Source organism: Medicago sativa, chromosome 2 (assembly GCF_051527215.1).
Source record: "Medicago sativa cultivar Bolivia chromosome 2, Bolivia_mono, whole genome shotgun sequence".
In the NCBI taxonomy this organism is placed as follows: domain Eukaryota; kingdom Viridiplantae; phylum Streptophyta; class Magnoliopsida; order Fabales; family Fabaceae; genus Medicago; species Medicago sativa.
The window spans coordinates 81,527,854-81,546,007 of NC_140750.1; the positions used below are offsets into that span (position 1 = coordinate 81,527,854).

The window sequence follows — 18,154 nt, forward strand, 5'->3', positions numbered from 1 at the left end:
TTAGATGTAAATTTCACTGGTATTACGAAATTGCCACCGCGTCTATCTTTTCCCTCATGCATTATTTCCACTGATGTGAAAACTCTTTGGTATCTATTTTCCCCCTCAGGCATTTTCCTCAGCTGATGTGATAACCTTTCCTCAGGCATTTCCCCTCAGGCATTTTCCCACTGATGTGAAAGCTCTGATGTCAAATGTATATTTTCTAGTAGTGAATCTTGCTTTAATATTTCAATTTCTAATTCATGCATTTCCTTAATATTTCGACATCATGCTTTCTTTTGATAATCCATGCAATGCTTTAAGTTTCTTATCATCTCATTATGATTGCTTTATTTTAGTATAATCTCATGCATCTTTATCATTCTTGCAATTTACTTATTTTTCAATATCTTAGTGTGTATTTTAGGCATTGATGTAATTTTCTTTTTTTGAGCTCTTTATTTCTTGCTTTAGAATGCCCCTAGGATGGTATGTAATAGCTTAGTAATTGCACACACCGACACTTGCACTGACACTATCACTTTATTTATCGCTTTTATCTCGTTTTACTTTTCGCGTCGTTACGCTCGCTTTCCGTTAGTTTAGAAAAATCTTTTTTATCTCAAAAATCAAATAAGCAAAAGTCAAATCATTTTCTTAATAAACCTTGGATCCAAATCCAAGAGATTTTTCCTTTATTTTCTTAATCAAATTCATGAATGAATCTTAATTAAACTTAGACTAAATTTCTTAAATAAAATGAAACAACCTCACATCTATTTTATTCTTCTATACCTTGAGGTCTCGCAACCCTTCTCAAAATCATTTTCAAAATTAAATTAAAATCAACCTAACCCACCAAAAATATTTTTAAGAGAGAACTACGGCAGTTTTGATCCCTTTTAAGGGTACGTAGGCAGAGGCTTTATTCCTTTCAAATCGATCAAATAAAAATAACAAAAACTCCCACTTCTTCTCCCTCTGTTCTTTCACTTCAAATTTAAACAACAAATTGTCGAATAAAAGTAAAGTTAGAAAGAGGTTCTCACGGAGTACTGTGAACAATGCGGGTGCCTAACACCTTCCCGAATCATAACCGACCCCCGGATCCAAAAAGGGTTTTTCAATCTCATTTTTCCCTTCCCAAGAATAAAATCGAGCAAGTCCGGTAGATTGAAGGTTCAAGTCCAATCAATGGATTGACACCCGAAAATCTTGGTCTACAGACGTGAAAGATGGTAACGACGTTTATGCCCTTATGAAAGCTGCTCGGCAGTTCAGGATGCCAGATATGGGATCTGTCATGGCAAAACAAGATGAAGGTGCGAAAGCTACTGGAGCATTGCCCGGAGTAAAGATATTTGGGGGGAAGTGGTGAAATCAAACAAGAGGTTGTCTTGGTTAAGGTTTTTAGGTTAAAAAAGAGGGTCTTTTTGTTTGTGTTAAGAGTTGTAAGTAAATTTTCTAGATTGTATTTTGAGATAACCTCTTTGGATTACATTTTGGTTCTTCCCCATAGTAAGACCAAATTTGATTTCCATTACAATTAAACTCTTGTGTTTTAACATATCTTCGATATAATTTGATCAAACACACTCTTATGTCCAAGGCTTCAAAATAATATCCTCATCATTTGTACCATACCCTATATTTTATGCATACTTCTCCCATGAATTTCTCGCTTTTTCATTTTACATGTACCCTTTTATCTTCATCCGTGTGCTTCTTTGGTCCCCCTCTCAATTTCTTTCCTTGAAAACCTTCATTTTTAATGATTTTGGAAATTTCTAATTAATTCTAAGGGATTTTTTAGTGACGAAGTCATGTAAGATGATGGTTCTCTTAGCGCGTAAGTGTTACTTCATTGATTTTGACCTCTTTCCAACAAATGTTTCTCATACACATAGGTCAAGAGAGATGCATACGGAAAAGAAAAACAAATATATTTGATTTTTCGGTTGATGATAAAAATTTATAAACCTGTTATGTTTTTTTGGAAATGTTGAAATTGAAAATAAAGAGATTACTCTGTCCAAATATATTAGTGGATTTTGATTTTAATATATTAGTAGTAGTAGTATTAAGGCCATTAAAAAATTCACTGAGGACACAATAGTAAATTTATTGGACATATATATATATATATATATATATATATATATATATATATATATATATATATATATATATGTCTTGTGTGTGTGGTTCGAACACCGGCTCCCGCATATAATATGCAATATCTCTACCAACTGAGTTAAGCTCACGGGGATTGTGTGTATTTATTTTTAATAATATCAACTATTATACTTTTTGTAAACCAAAAAAGAATTTACTAGATTGATTAACAAAAAGAATTTATCTTAGCGTCTGTTTGGTTCGAGAGTTTTGGAGGGGAGGAGAGATTTTTAATTTGAAGTGTTTGGTTCAATTTTTAGGAGGGGAGGGGAGGGGAGAGGAGAGGAGCAAATTTTATTGCACTGCCAAAATTATCCTTAGATTAATTTAAAATCTCAATATTATCCTTATAACAACATTTATTATTATTAGGTTATATTATCTTTGAAACAACTTTTATTATTATTATTATTATTATTATTATTATTATTATTATTATTATTATTATTATTATTATTATTATTATTATTATTATTATTATTAGGGTATAGATTGTATTATCTTGTAACAACTTTTATTATTATTATTATTATTATTATTATTATTATTATTATTATTATTATTATTATTATTATTATTATTATTATTATTATTATTATTATTATCATCATCATTATGTTATATTATCCTTGTAACAACTTTTATTCCATATTATTAACAACTTTTTCTTGTAACAACTTTTATTACTACTTGTAACAACCTTATTACCAATCCATTATTTCATCGTATACATCGTGTTGTTATCGATTACATCACTATTGCTTCATTACTTTATTATCCTTATTTAATTAAGTTTAAGGGTAAAACAGTAAAATAATTTTAAAATCCCTCCCCTCCCCTTGCGAACCAAACACATTTTTAATTAGAATATCTCCCCTTCACTCCGATAAAATCCCTCCCCTCCCCGCCTAATTCTCGAACCAAACGGACCCATAAGCGTAAAATGAAGTAACCTAATATACTCTTTTTTTGAAATTTTTGAAGGAAGTAACCCAACACCACTAATACGTAGTATATATATATATATATATTTTTTTTTAAGGAAATATGTAGTATATATATAAACTCATCATCATCATCGAAAAAAATCATCGATTAGATGTTCTCAAAAAAAAAAAAAAAAAATCATCGTTGGATTAGATAATCCTCCCTCGTTCGTTCTTCACCGTCCTGTCCTGCGGTTTGGTTGGTTGCTCTCGTCAAAGCAAAGTTATTTATTTTTTCATTCATAATAATTTTCTTGCCTGTTCTGTGAATTGGGGCTTAGGGTTTGTAACCTTTTTTTTTTTGAGGAAAGGTTTGTAACCTTTTTGAATTGGGGCCCGCTTAGGGATTTTGAGAAATTGAGTGTCTTGTCATGGAATTGGACAAACCCTCAGACGTACAACATCCTCCGGAGGAGAAAGTCGGCCGCAGTTCTCGTCCATTTGCTCAAAGGTCACCACCTGGTGAGTGACTTTAGGGTTTCAATTCAATGACATGATGATAATGTGTAGAGAAATAGCTTCTTGTACTAACCATTGTTCTTTTCTCTACTTTTCTATCAGATCTGAATCAAATCAAATATCAAATGGACAAGAAAAACACCAACAACTTTATTACTTTTGTTAAACTTGAAGATTTGCCAGATATACTGCCTCCTGAAGATAGATTAGTCCAGCTGGGTTTCGATGATCAGGTACGTTATGTATTCAAATTTCATATTACAAATTATTGCTATTTCATGTTACAATCCCGTATTGAACCTTTTTTCTTCTTTTTCTTCTTCTTCTTCACAGGTTTTTGATTCCAAAACTTTGCCCTTTCCTAGATATGGCTGTGGACCTGTAGCCATTCCCGATTTCAAAAAGGATCCTGCATCGTTTCTTAGCATAACCAAATCTGCCAATTTGGCAATACGGGATTATAATTTACAAACTCGCACAAACTACCAATTGCTCGATATTGACATGGTTAATTGGCAAGGAGTTAATGGTTACCTTTACCATATGACCTTTCAAGCAATGAATGCTGCTGACAAGGAATCTGGAATTTTCGAAGCCACCGTGCTTAGGAAAAAAGAATTCAGAAAGGTTAAGAGAATCAAGATGAAAGGGACCAGTACTTGGTAATTTATTTTAATCTTATCACTAGATTGTTTCTCATTTTTCCAATGTTTCTTTGCATCTGAAATTATTTCATACATAGCAATGGTTTCCACCCCCCCTTACCATATGTTTAGCCTCATCATTTAGTAGGTTGTCAATTAGGGTTTTTTATTTGCCACATAATTTATGCTTTTAACCATTCGACCCACATTTTCTTCAACCTGTGCTCCACCTTCCCCACCGGCCACAGAACAGTTTGGCAACAATATTAGAGTCACCGGAATCTTATATCGATTTATAACACCCTATCCTTCTATGTTCAACTCTTAGCTTCCTCTCCATTCCACTCGTTGGTGGTAGTAGAATTGCCTGCTTTTGTGTCCTTGCCCGATCTGTAAACAATGGACCGTTCAATTGAGTTTTTTGGCCAAGGAAAAAGGGGATAAGGCTAGTGGGGATGTTAGCTAACTCCTAACAAAAATATCTAGTTGCTTTTCTTCTCTTCAGTATTTTTTTTGTCTTTCTAGTTTCGTAAAATCAGTCTATATAACCTTTACCTTGATTCTTGGAGAGCCTTCTATATGATTTATATGATTTAGTGTATGTGCTCATTTGGTTCTTGTTTCTTTTGATTGCTTGTTTTGTTCAGGTATGATGGCACTCTCATGCAGCTGGTAAGTGAGGTTCTTTTATACAGCCTTTTTCTTACAATTATTAGATAACCAAATCCGTGGTTCGAATATTGCAGAAACATTTCATATTTTCATTTTCTAAAAACTGTTTTCATTTTCAAATTTTCAAGATTTAGAAATATGTTTTGTTTTATGTCATTGTTTTTATTTTCATTTCTTATTTCCATATTTTAAGCATTTCTTTGAAAATTAAAAAAATACTTTATATATAAAACTAATAAAAAATATATTAAAACGCACTATTTGGTATGCAATATAAGCTTATTTTTATTATTGTATCATTTAATTTAATAAAAGTAATTGGAAACAAATGGTGTTTTTTTTTTTTTTGCAATTAGTTTGGATACAATTTAGTGACATATTATTTTGAATAAATATGTTTGTGGTTTGTCCCCGGTGAGCATAGTTGTCAATGCATTGATGAGTCGAACCCAAACACCCTATTTATTTACTTTAAAAAGTGAATTTTAGCCACTAGGCTACTCGACAAAAAAACATGATTGTGGATTCTCTAAATATATCAACTTTTTAATTTTTTTTGAGGGAATCAACTTTTATTTTTTAGCCTCTCTAAAAAATTTCTTCAAATTTTGATTATTTCAAGTGATATTTTTTTATGACATGTCATTGAAAAACCATAAAATATCATTAATTTAATAATTTTAACTATTTTCATTAAATCTTTATTAATCTGTCTATAACTTTAAATTAATAAATTTTAAATTGTTAAATTAAAGATTAAATAGTATTATGTCATTAAAGTAATGATATTGTTAGATGAATTTTTAGAGGGACGAGGAAGTAAAAGTATACTCGTGGTGCAAAGATGAATGCAACTAAGGGGAATTGTCATAAAATGAGCATCAATATTAGGTTTCTTAGATTAGATTCGTTTATGTTTTTGTTGCGTCTCAATTTGTTCTTAAGAATTCATATTTTTTTTTATTCAGGAGGATTATGCTCCAATTATCATGGACGCGAAAGATCATCACATAGGTGCTTATGACCTTATTAAAGTTGCTCAGCAGTTGAGGAAGCCAGATATGGGATCTGTCATGGCAAAACAAGATGAAGGTGCGGAATCTGCTGGAGCATTGCCTGAGTAAAGATATTTGGGAGGAAGTGGTGAAATCAATTAAGAGGTTGTTTTGGTTGTGGTTTTTAGGTTAAAAACGAGGGTCTTTTTGTTTGTTACGAGTTGTATGTTAACTTTCTAGATTGTATTTTGAGATAACCTTTTTGACTCGTTTAATTGGGGGACTTTGGCTACTTTCCTTTAAGTCTTTGAGTTGAGTCACCTGTACTTATTGTTGCCTAATAATAAATACAATTTGTTCAATAGATTATTTCCATTGTAATTTTCTTCATCATTATATAGTTTTTCAAATACTTATGGTTATTTATCTTTAGCAATAGGAACTCTCACGGTATATCTTTTCCATTACATTTTGGTTCTCCCCCATAGTAAGACCAAATTTGATTTCCATTACATTCTTATGTTTTAACATATCTTCGATATAATTTGATCAAACACACTCAAAAGAATGTCCCTATAGTACTGAAAAACACGTTTTGAAACCTCATTGTAGGACCAAGCAAATTGCTCAATTGATATTTCTCTTATGTCCAAAGCTTCAAAATAATCTCCTCATCATTTGTACCATATACCCTATATTTTATGCATACTTCTCTAAATGAATTTCTCGCTTTTTCCTTTTTCATGTACCTTTTATCTTCACCCTTGTGCTTCTCTGCTTCTTTGATCCTCCTCTCAATTTTTTTCCCTTGAAAACCTTCATTTGTCAATGATTTTGGAAACTTGTAATTAATTCTAAGGGATATTTTAGTGACATAGACATGTAAGGTGGTGGTTCTCTTAGCGCGTAGGTGTTACTTCATTGATTTTGACTTCTTTCCAACAAATGTTTATCATACGCATAGGTCAAGAGATGCATACGGAAAAAGCAAAACAAATATATTTGATTTTTTGATCCATCTCCTCCGTTTCTTCCTCCTTTCTTTTCTTTCCAGCCTTAAGACACGCACACAAAATTATTATGAGAAGTGAGATGAACCCATCAAAAAAAAAAAAACTTGAGTTTACTTAGACATGCTGTGAGTGAAAATGGTACACCGAAAAGGAAAGGCATAATTGACAATCAAAGAAGTGCTTATAAGTTATGGCCATTACTTTTCCAACCATATAGTTTCTCGCACACCCTATTCGGATTTTAAAATCCGAAATGTTTCAACATGTTTTTAAAGGTTTTTATGAGGTGTTTATGTGGTTTGGATTCTATAATCTGAACTGCATAGGACGCGAGAAACACATAAGGTGGAAAAAGAAGCTGTCATTAGTTAATTAGTATATAGAAACAATCAAATTAACAAGTGCTTATTCTTAAGGAATCTTTGCTGAACATAATTGACAATCAAACTCATCCATATGTTCATCGGCGGTTCCTATGAATATAACAGGACTCTTTGTTGCTGCAACACTGCACATATAACATTAACAAGACCAATGTACCCAAAGCATATATATAATACATATAATAAAAAATATATCAAATTTACAAATTAAAAAAAAAATACATGTTTGCCTTGTCTAAAATTAGCTTTACAGAATAATTCTAAAGACATACATTGGTCTGTTCGTTACGTTCATTCATTATTCATTCATTGCTCAATATCGTTATATTCTGTCAGCATAAGAAAGCTTAGGTTTATCTTTCTCTAGAACTATGTTGGACTAATTTTGGACGCGGGGCAGCTCCTGACTTTTTATTGCATTTCTCTATTTGATAAAAAAAAAAAAAAGTCAGCATAAGAAAGAAATTAACTTGTTAGAAGAAGATGATTAATGACATGATAATGTGTAGGACCTTTTTACATTCGGGATTTCAAAACGGATCCTTCCAAGTTTCTTATCCTAACCAAATGTGCCACTTTGGCAATACGGGATTATAATTCACAAACTCAGACAGACTACCAATTCGTCGATATTGAGATGGTTACTTATAATGTGGTTAATGGAATCATTTACCAAATCACCTTTCAAGCCAGGAATGCTGACAAAGAATATCGAACTTTTGAAGCAGACGTGCTTAAAAAACAAAATTTCAGAAAGGTTAGGAGAATCAGGATGAAAGGGAGCAGCACTTGGTAATTTATGTATTTATTATTTTGCAATTTATTTTAATCTTATCACTAGATTGTTTTGTTTGTCATTTTTTTCCAACATGTTTCTTTACATCTGAAATTATTTCATACATAGCAATGGGGCATGTCAATACCGACATCAATGAAATTTTTAGTAAGAGGAAAATCCGATCTTCTTTCCCAAAGGGAGTGATAAGTGGAGGAAGAAGAAGCTCTTACAGAATCAGCCGCTCTTAGCTCTTAAAGGAGTTATTTTCTTCATGTCTCCTAGGCTAAACCGATTTAGCTTTATAGAAGCACCTTTATCTCCGCTTCACCCACTAGAGATTTGAAATTTCCCGCCCCTACTTTTAAAGTAAAGAAGATGAAGACTTCTTTTCTTGCCTCATTTTTTCATAGGTTGTCAATTAGGGTTTTTTATTTGCCACATAATTTATGCGTTTAACCATTCGACCCACATTTTCTTCAACCTGTGCTCCACCTTCCCCACTGGCCACTGAACAGTTTGGCAACAATATTAGAGTCACCGGAATCTTATATTGATTTATAACACCCTATCCTTTATGTTCAACTCTTAGCTTCCTCTCCATTCCACTTGTTGGTGGTAGTAGAATTGTCTGCTTTTGTGTACTTGCCCGATCTGTAAACAATGGACCATTCAATTGAGTTTTTTGGCCAACGAAAAAGGGGATAAGGCTAGCAGGGATGTTAGCTAACTCCTAACAAAAATATCTATTTGCTTTCCTTCTCTTCAGTATTTTTTTTGTCTTTCTAGTTTCGTAAAATCAGTCTATATAACCTTTACCTTGATTCTTGGAGAGCCTTCTATATGATTTATATGATTTATTTTATAGCTCATTTGGTTCTTGTTTCTTTTGATTGCTTATTTTGTTCAGGTGCGATGGCACTCTCATGCAGCTGGCAAGTGAGGTTCTTCTATACAACCTTTTTCTTACAATTATTAGATGACCAAATCCAAGGATCATATGTTAGGGCTTTTTGGTTTGCTGAAACATTTCATATTTCCATTTTCTGAAAACTGTTTTCATTTTCAAATTTTCAAGATTTAGAAATATGTTTGTTTTATGTCATTGTTTTTATTTTTATTTCCTATTTCCATATTAGTTTGGATACAATTTAGTGACTTATTATTTTGAATAAATATGTTTGTGGTTTCTCTAAATATATCAACTTTTATTTTTTAGTCTCTCTAAAATTCTCTTCAAATTTTGGTCTCCTCAATTTTTATTTTTATTTTACCAATTTTATTGTTTCTTTTTCACAAAAGTTCACATTGCTTATTTCAAGTGATATTTTTTGATGACATGTCATTGAAAAACCTTAAAATATCATTAATTTAATAATTTTAACTATTTTCATTAAATCTTTATTAATCTATCTATAACTTTAAATTAAATATTAAATTGTTAAATTAAAGATTAAATGGTGTTAAGTCATTAAAGTAATGATATTGTTAGAGGAGTTTTTTAGAGGGACGAGAAAATAAAAGTATACTGCGAATATGAATGCAACTAAGGGACATTGTCATAAAATGAGCATCAATATTAGGTTTCTTAGATTAGATTTGTTTATGTTTTTCTTCGTATATGAATTAATATTTTATTTTTTTAATTCAGGAGGATGATGCTCCAATTATCATGGACGTGAAAGATCATGATCTTAACAGAGATGTTTAAGCCCTTATGAAAGTTGCTCAGCAGTTCAGGATGCCAGATATGGGATCTGTCATGGCAAAACAAGATGAAGGCGCGGAAGCTGCTGGAGCATTGCCTGAGTAAAGATGTTTGGGTTTTTTTTTTTTTTTTGATCAGCAAAATATTATTAACCAACAAGCCCGTGCAAGGTGCACTAATAAGCTTGGGTGGAAAAAAAAAACATACAAGGGGAAATCGGTTGCCACAAGTAAAAGGCTCGAACAAAAACCCCTTAAAAACCACCCAAATAAGATCAAAGACAACACACCAAATAATGATGCGGAACTATACATGCTACAATGCCACATGAATACCACAGCTTCATCACCTAGGCAACACAAAAACCAAGCAGCAAATAACCGCTCCCCTACCCCAAAGACCAAACCAGAAACGCGCCCAACCAACCACACCAGCAACAAACACCGCAGCCGAACAGCAACAGCCAAACACTGCACCAGCCTGCTACTGAAACGGAAGGCCCAACTGCACTGCCTAACCACCACCGCATCTGACAACTGATGCAGAAACCAAGGCAGCAACCTGCTAACAGCCATCAGCCAAACGCCATGTTCCACAACCGAACAACTCCAAAACAACACCAAAACAGGTTAGAACAATCGCCTAAGGCATTCCTGAGGGCTCCAACACCATTCATAGTACATACACGGAGCCAGTTGAATTCTTTCCATCGCCCACCGCTAGGTCAACACCTTGATATCGTCGATAATTTCCCCAACCTTCGGGTTCCGGTTGTTGAAAATCTTATCATTCCTAGCCTTCCACAAAACCCAAATCGTCGAGTGCCAAATTAGTCTAAGCCCCTGACGCAATCTCTTATTTATCTCCCCACCACACCAACACTCCCAAAAGACAAATAAATTTGGCAGAATCAACACCATCTTCTCCCACCACCCCATAATGCCTTGCCAAACCCTACCGGCAACCTCGCAATGGAGAAAAAGATGAATTGACGATTCATCCACTCTCTGACACAAAGTACAAACTCGGGTAGCCTCCGTTGGTAAAACATTCCTCACCGATAAATTCACCCTAGTTGGAATGCGATCATAAAGTAACTTCCACGAAAACGCTACCACCTTAGAGGGTGCCGGGCTCTTCCAAATGTTAGCAAAGACCCCCTTCTCCTCCGCACTCCACACATCTTCCCTCATCACGATCGCCTCGAGCTTCCCATACGAAGATTTAACCGAAAATTCCCCGGTTTCATCCAACTCCCACCTCCACCTATCCTCCTCTTGATTCCATCGCATATTTTCCAAATCCCTCAAGAGGTTCGCAAAAAGTTGCTCCTCCCAATCGAAGAACACCCTTCTCCACTCAAAATTCCATTCCGTTGAAGATCCAACCACTTCCCCTATCTCTCCCACACACCGCTCCTTTTGGTTTGAAATAGAGTAAAGTCTAGGGTATTTACTCCTAAACGTCCGGTCACCTCGCCACTTGACATTCCAAAAACTCGAGTTCATTCCGTTACCAACCCTTCTAGTTAACTCCGAAGTAAACCACCCATGAGCTCCAAAACTATCTAAATTGACAACCTCCCTCCACCAAGTAGATGCACTCCTCCAATGATATGCCTCCGCACGTTCCACCAAAGTAGTAACATTAGGACCATATTTCTCCACCAAAACATCCTTCCACAGACCCGGTTTCCCATCCAACAACCTCCACTTCCACTTTGCCAATAAGCTCACATTAAGAACTCTAACATCTCGCACACCTAAGCCATCGTTCTCTTTAGATTGGCAAACCGAATTTCACTTCACCCAACTAATCTTCCTACCATCTCCCACACCACCCCAAAGAAATTCTCTTTGGATTCTCACAATTCTCCGCCACACTTTCGCCGGCATTTTCAAGAAAGACAAGTAGAAAATTGGTATCGCATTTAATACCGAATTAAGAAGAATAATCCGACCTCCAAGACTAATATACTTATGCCCCCAAGTATTCAACCTCCTACCCAAGTGCTCCACCAAAGGCTCCCAAGTCACAAAACTTCTCGGGTTAGCACCCACCGGAAGACCCAAATAATTAAACGGAAGAAGTTACAAGCCATCTCCATAAAATCATTTGGGACATTTACACCAATCAAACAACTCTTGAAAAAATTAATCTTAAGCCCCGAAGCCATCTCAAAGCCTCTTAAAACCGCCTTCATAGTCCATAAATCATCCACCGTTGGCTTCCCAATACAAAGTGTGTCATCGGCATATTGGAGGTGATAGACCACCAAACCATTCCTCCTAAACTCAAAACCTTCAAATAAATTGTGCTCAACCACATTCCGCATAACTCCACTAAATCCCTCCGCCACAATCAAAAAAAGGAACGGAGCCAAAGGATCTCCTTGCTTGAGGCCTCTATGAATATTTATCTCCTCCGTTGGGCTACCGTTTACTAGAATAGACATACTTCCCCTACAAACACATGCTTTCATCCAAGCCACCCATTTAGGACACAACCCCACTCTCCTCATCATATATACCAAGAAGCTCCAATCCACCGAGTCATATGCCTTTTCGAAGTCAACCTTAAAAATCAAACATTGTTCCTTCTTTTTCTTCGCATAATCCACCAACTCGTTCACCACAAGCACTCCGTCCACCAAATTCCTACCTTTAAGAAAGGCCGATTGAGTTGTAGAGATAATAGAATTCATAACTCCGGCTAAACGTCTTGCCAACACTTTAGCAAGAATTTTATATAGGCACCCAAGCAAAGAAATAGGACGATAATCCTTCAAGGACATAGGGAATGAAACTTTCGGAATCAAAGCAACGAAATAAGCCAACATCCCTTTAGGAATCTCTTCGTTCCCATGGAATTGGTCAAACATAATTCGGACCTAATCCTTGATTAAATACCAAAACTCCTTCACAAAACCAAAATTAAATCCATCCGGCCCCGGGCTTTTATTCCCATCGCTCTCCTTCACCACCGCCTCAATTTCCAACAAGGAAAAATTGTGATTAGCTAGCAGTAAAAAATTGGTATTGTGATTTTGGGCTAGTTTTGATGAGAAAAGTAATTACTTGAGAATGAAATATTTGTGATTTGTGACTTCATTATGTGATGATGTTGGTCTTTTTTGTTTGCGACTATGTTATTTGAACGATTATAATTGGATAACTTTTGCGACGAACAACAATATTAATGTTTGTGATGTTGGTCTTCACTATGTGATGTTGATCGATTTGGAAAGCAATGAATGAAAGTATCTTTGAATCTACAACTTCATGTGTGTGGGGGAAGTGGTGAAATCAATTAAGAGGTTGTCTTGGTTAAAAACGAGGGTCTTTGTGTTTGTGTTACGAGTTGTATGTTAACCTTCTAGATTGTATTTTGAGATAACTTTTTTTGCTCATTTAATTGGGGGTGGACTTTGGCTAATTTCCTCCAAGTCATGGTTGACTCTCGGTTCAAATCGGTGTGGTTATATGTTCAATAGATGATTTCCATTGTAATTTTTTTTCATCCATTAAATAGTTTTTCAAATACTCTTACCTATGTATCTTTAGCAATAGAAACTCCCACCGTATATCCTTTCCATTACTTTTGAGAGAGTCTCGACAAAGATAAAGATGAGAACTTCTAGAAATTATAAAGATGAAGTTAAAGATGAGGTTAAGACTAAGACTGCTCCTTCTGATATATTACGTTTGAAAGTTGAAGATAAAGATGAATTGAGAACTTCTGCGAATGTCTCGCTCTCGCCAAAGATAAAGATGAGAACTTATGAGAATGTCTGGTTATAGAAGAGAAGTCAATCATTGGTCATAGAAGCAACTCTCAAAAGAACGAGGAATTTGATGAGAAGGAAAAATTCTGACAGGATGAAAGTGTCAAACCAACCAGGAAAGTTACCGAGGTGACTGAAAGGCCGAATGCAGCAAGTCTCTAATATCATGATGGTGGTCATAGTTTTGATTGCTTTCTTTCTTTTGTTTGGACAGAATTTTTACTGCTTTCTTGAAAAAAAACAATCCTAGTCTCCAAGATGAGGTGAATATACATACATTATACTTTATCTGCTTGTTTTGGTGTTTTAGAAATTCAACAGAATAAATACTTTAACTTTGAAAGTTTAATCATCATTATATATTCATGATTTCAAAATGTCCTTTCTTCACTTGATATAAATGATTTAACTTCAGAATATGAGTTCTGAAGCAAGGTAAAAAGATTGGTAATGTTGGTGGTAACAAAAACAAACATTCACAATTATAACTTGTAAATGTGGCATGGTATGTATATGACTCCAGTCACTGCTCTAATCCTTGGTCTAGCATCTAAATAAATGAACAGTTTCTCTCAGTTTTTTAGTTTTATTCATTTTTTTATGTCATGTTGATTTCTTCTCTATTTTGATTATTAAAACTGAAGTTATATTAAGCAGGCTGTCTTTGTTTTACATATAATTATTACTGGTCTAGATGTGTCAGTGTTGCATTTGTTGTCAGTGTTGTGTCTGTTGTCTCGATCAGTGCTTCATATTTGATATATTGTGTCAAATTTTCTTTCATGATATTGAAATATTGTCATCATGTAATTTTGTACAATAGTTGAAGATTGAGCATGTCTGAACTTTAGTTAAATGTGGGGACTGAATGCTTGTGAAAATGGATTGAATGCATATAATGGGAAAGATATCTTTGAATGCTATGTATATCAGGACTCCTTTAAAACCTTTTGAAGTATACGGACCGAATTACTTCTTATTAAGGATCTTGCTTGGCATGCACTCAAAGAGAAGATTGAGGCAAGTCACCGATTTACTTTTATTAACATCAAACAATTTCATTGTTTCATTTTTTATCGTTGGTCCTTCATTCTTATGATAGAAAACAGCAAAGTCACCGTTAAATGATAATTTTTGTTAGATCATCAATTGATTTTGTTTTCTCATTCACCAACAAGTAGAGTAGAGCAGTGACTATTTTCAGAACGAAAGAGGAGGTGCCTTATTCTTGAAGACGGGAGGTGTTTTATTTATTGCTTTGTTTTTCGCTTCTGCTTTCTTAATCTGCTCTGCTCCAGAACTTGAATAACATCGAAAACCTACAAATATGGACAATATTTCGCAATGGCTGAGATTTAAGTAACCATGAAGGGTGCGGCATATGCTTACTGTTTGTATTGTACTCGAAAGTTCGTTCAACTTATTGATGGTAGAGACTAGATGTTAATTAGCACTGCAAATCCGGCTCTAACGAATGTAGATAAATAAACGCAGATGAACACAGCGATTGGTCTTGGAATTTGGTCAATAGTACATGTCTTTAGGAGCACGAATCTTTTCTTTGGGTTACTAATACTATGGGAAAGTATGAGCCATACTCATTACTCAACACTAGAGATTCAAACCAATGTTAATTAAACTGTTATCCTAGAGCCTTGAGCTTGTGATTTGAAGTCATTATGGATTAATAGTTGAGTAACTTCAGTTTATATTTCTTCACAATTAGGTGGTTATAACTTATAAGGGAAACAAGGATTTCGCACAAGTGTGGAACCTTGCACAATTCTATAGTTGATGAAAACACCCGCAGACATTACGCCTTCTGCACAGACTGAAGTAGGCTCAATCACATGTCTACTAATCCTTTGAGATAAGAGAAAGCCATATTGGGATGCTGATAGAAAATATGCCCATATGAATATCATATATGATATTTAGGTTTTAGTAAAAGACCCACTTACCTTGCTTTGTTCCGAACAAGAACTAAAATTGAGAATTGATTATTTATTTCAATATGACAAATTAAGGTTTTATAAGTATGATTATAGATTCATGATTTATCACTACATAATTCACCTAGTACATCTCTAGATAAGCATAGCTACATATAGATGATTCTACTGATAAATTATGGTTTTTTAATTGTCACATCCTTTATAAAGCGCTTTAATCATAATTGATATTGATTGTTGCATTAATCCGACAAGGAAGACAAGGGGGGGTTAAAGAATCTTAATCATTTTCTAACCTATGAAATAAACTATTTTACTTTTCTTCAAACTACTACACGCATTGAGCACACAATTAAAGAATACAACCCCTTTAATTTCTTTTATAGTGAATTTCTTTTTTGACGACATTCATGTGGAGACGATAACTTACTACTTTATTGCTCATTAGGTTTGGTCCACTTTACAATTTTTTTCATCATTATCTTCAAAACATAATACAGAGATATTGTTCTTTGAATCTATGTGGTTCTAACAAACCTTACAATTGATCCAAAAATAATTTTACCCTTTACCGTCGCCAAAGGTTTAAAAAGCGATGAAAAGTTAGTTAAGTAATATTAAATTATGAGAATTATAAATTTTATGATATTAACTCCTGTCTAAATGTTGTTTGGGGTTGTGTGTGAGCAGCGGAATGTAGGTGGTGGAAGTTATTTTTGGTGGCAGCTTGTGATGTTGGTTGAGGGTTTTGGTTCAACTTTTATTTTCCTTTATATGTTGCTACTTTACGACTCCTAGTCTAGCATTCCTTGTGTTGGTCAGGATTCTTTATGATTTTAATAAATTCCATGTTAACTTATTAAAAAAAAAAAAAAACTCCTGTCTAAATGCAAAGGGACAAAAAAAACACACTATAGTAATTTAATAATGATTCTAATTTTATGAACGGCTTTTAAAACTTCAGAAATTCTTCCCTAAAAAAAAAAAACTTTAGAAATTCTTAAACTAATTAATTATTTATTTATTACGAGATCATGGAATTTATACATTATAAATAGATCAAATCATATCCTATCATTTATATGAAGAGGGGAAAAACATGGAAAAATATCTAAGCTTTGTTTATGTTCCGATTCTAATTCTTTCAACACTTCTTGTCCTGACAATATATGATCAGGTTTATTTCGGTAAATCTCCTCCTTGTGTTACTGATAAAGATTGTCCACGTCCACAATTCCGAAAGAGTAATGTTAGGTGTCGTAAAGGCATTTGTACAAATTTGGTTTAATAATATTTATATTAATGAGTTATTGCGCTAGCAAAATAATTGTATCATATTCCTTATCTTGGAATATTCCACAAGTCATCAATTATTTTTTGTGCATGCATCGAATAATTGTATTTTTTTTCTTTAATTACATCGACCTTGAAGTTGTAGTTGTGTAATCTAAAATGATGGCAATGAAATGAAATAAATAACAAAATAGTTTTATTTATAGTGTTTCCTTATCTTGTATATTTTTAGCTATTAACATGGCATGCAATCCATACATATCACACCTTTCTTTTCAACCTCGTCATCTATAAGAATCCTTTTAATAGAAGTTCAAATGTAATTTTTATCTTACTCTTTAAAAAAAAAAGAGAGATATCCAATCATTCAAATTAGTAGAGTATGTTAAAAACAAAACAAATTCAACAATGTTAAATCTGGAATAGAAGAATTTGGGAAAAATTCTAAAATAAGAAGGGAGATAAAAAAAGACAAGTAACATCTGCATCTTGAGACAAATAAAATGTCTAAAGAGAGCACAAAGATAAAGATTAAAACATCTGAGATTGTTAAGACGAGGTTAAGACTACGACCGCTCCTTCAAATATCCTGCTTTGTAAGGTTGAAGGAAAAAATTCTGAGATTGTCTCACCAAAGAGATTGTTAGATTCTTCTCCATTTAAAAAGAGGAAGGCCACTGAAGAGAAGTCAAGCATTGGTCATAGTAGCAACTCTCATTTCTGAAGAAAAATTGATGACATCCACGATATATAACTTTTGGTTCAGAACTTTCTGAACATCACCACTAAGTACATGTTTGGTTACCCGGTGAAAAAGCAAAAACGCACGTCGACCTTCTCAAAAGCAATTTTACTTTGTTTGGTTCTCCTTCACCTCCTTGCCGCCAACTTACGTTTTGCTTTCCAAAATCAATTTTGAGCGAAGCTCCAATTCCTAGCTTCTTGAAATCGATTTTATCAATAGTACTTTTGATTCAATCAACTTTTCTCTTTTACCCTTCTATGTACGATTCAAAGGGTCTAATAAAGGGGTTTCGAAAATCACCCCTTTGGTTTGAGAATATGAGGGGTTTTGCAATGAAATTTGTTCGTTTGACTGTGGGTTTTGCTATGATGTTATTCCTCTATAGCAGTGTGCAGATTGGCAGTGTGTTGAAGATGAACAGGTCAACAATGGAAACAGACAAAGAAAAGAGAAAGAGAGAGATATAGTGCAAATGACTTTTTGTTTTAATCCAACTCCTGTTTTTTTAATCAAACGGTTAATAATAAATCCTCTCAAACTCATAAATTTATCTTCTTCTTGTTTTTTTTTTCAAGATAAACTTATCAT

At 33.9% G+C, this 18,154-nt stretch overlaps 1 protein-coding gene and 1 pseudogene across 2 annotated transcripts; one reads left to right on the forward strand and one right to left on the reverse strand.

The window, feature by feature from the left end:
- The first annotated feature begins 3,238 nt into the window (after window positions 1-3,238).
- On the forward strand, window positions 3,239-6,277 carry LOC146951416 (uncharacterized). Of its 2 annotated transcripts, none has more exons than XM_085747373.1 (6): window positions 3,239-3,365; window positions 3,486-3,605; window positions 3,705-3,835; window positions 3,936-4,264; window positions 4,894-4,918; window positions 5,887-6,277. In XM_085747373.1, the coding sequence occupies exons 2-6, from the start codon at window positions 3,515-3,517 to the stop codon at window positions 6,040-6,042; spliced, it is 732 nt and encodes a 243-aa protein (XP_085603499.1). In that variant the 5' UTR covers window positions 3,239-3,365; window positions 3,486-3,514; the 3' UTR covers window positions 6,043-6,277. The 2 variants fall into 2 exon arrangements, with proteins under 2 accessions (XP_085603499.1, XP_085603498.1); XM_085747372.1 differs by having other exon boundaries at window positions 3,252-3,363; window positions 3,451-3,605.
- A 1,060-nt stretch (window positions 6,278-7,337) lies between these two features.
- LOC146951417 (uncharacterized) lies at window positions 7,338-12,865 on the reverse strand (annotated as a pseudogene).
- Between the last annotated feature and the right edge of the window lie 5,289 nt (window positions 12,866-18,154).

Coding starts and splice junctions, on each gene's coding strand:
- LOC146951416 (XM_085747373.1), top strand. CDS start 3,515: ATGGAATTGGACAAACCCTCAGACGTACAACATCCTCCGGAGGAGAAA. Junction 4,265..4,893: donor ATGAAAGGGACCAGTACTTG/GTAATTTATTTT, acceptor TGTTTTGTTCAG/GTATGATGGCACTCTCATGC. Junction 4,919..5,886: donor ATGGCACTCTCATGCAGCTG/GTAAGTGAGGTT, acceptor TTTTTTATTCAG/GAGGATTATGCTCCAATTAT.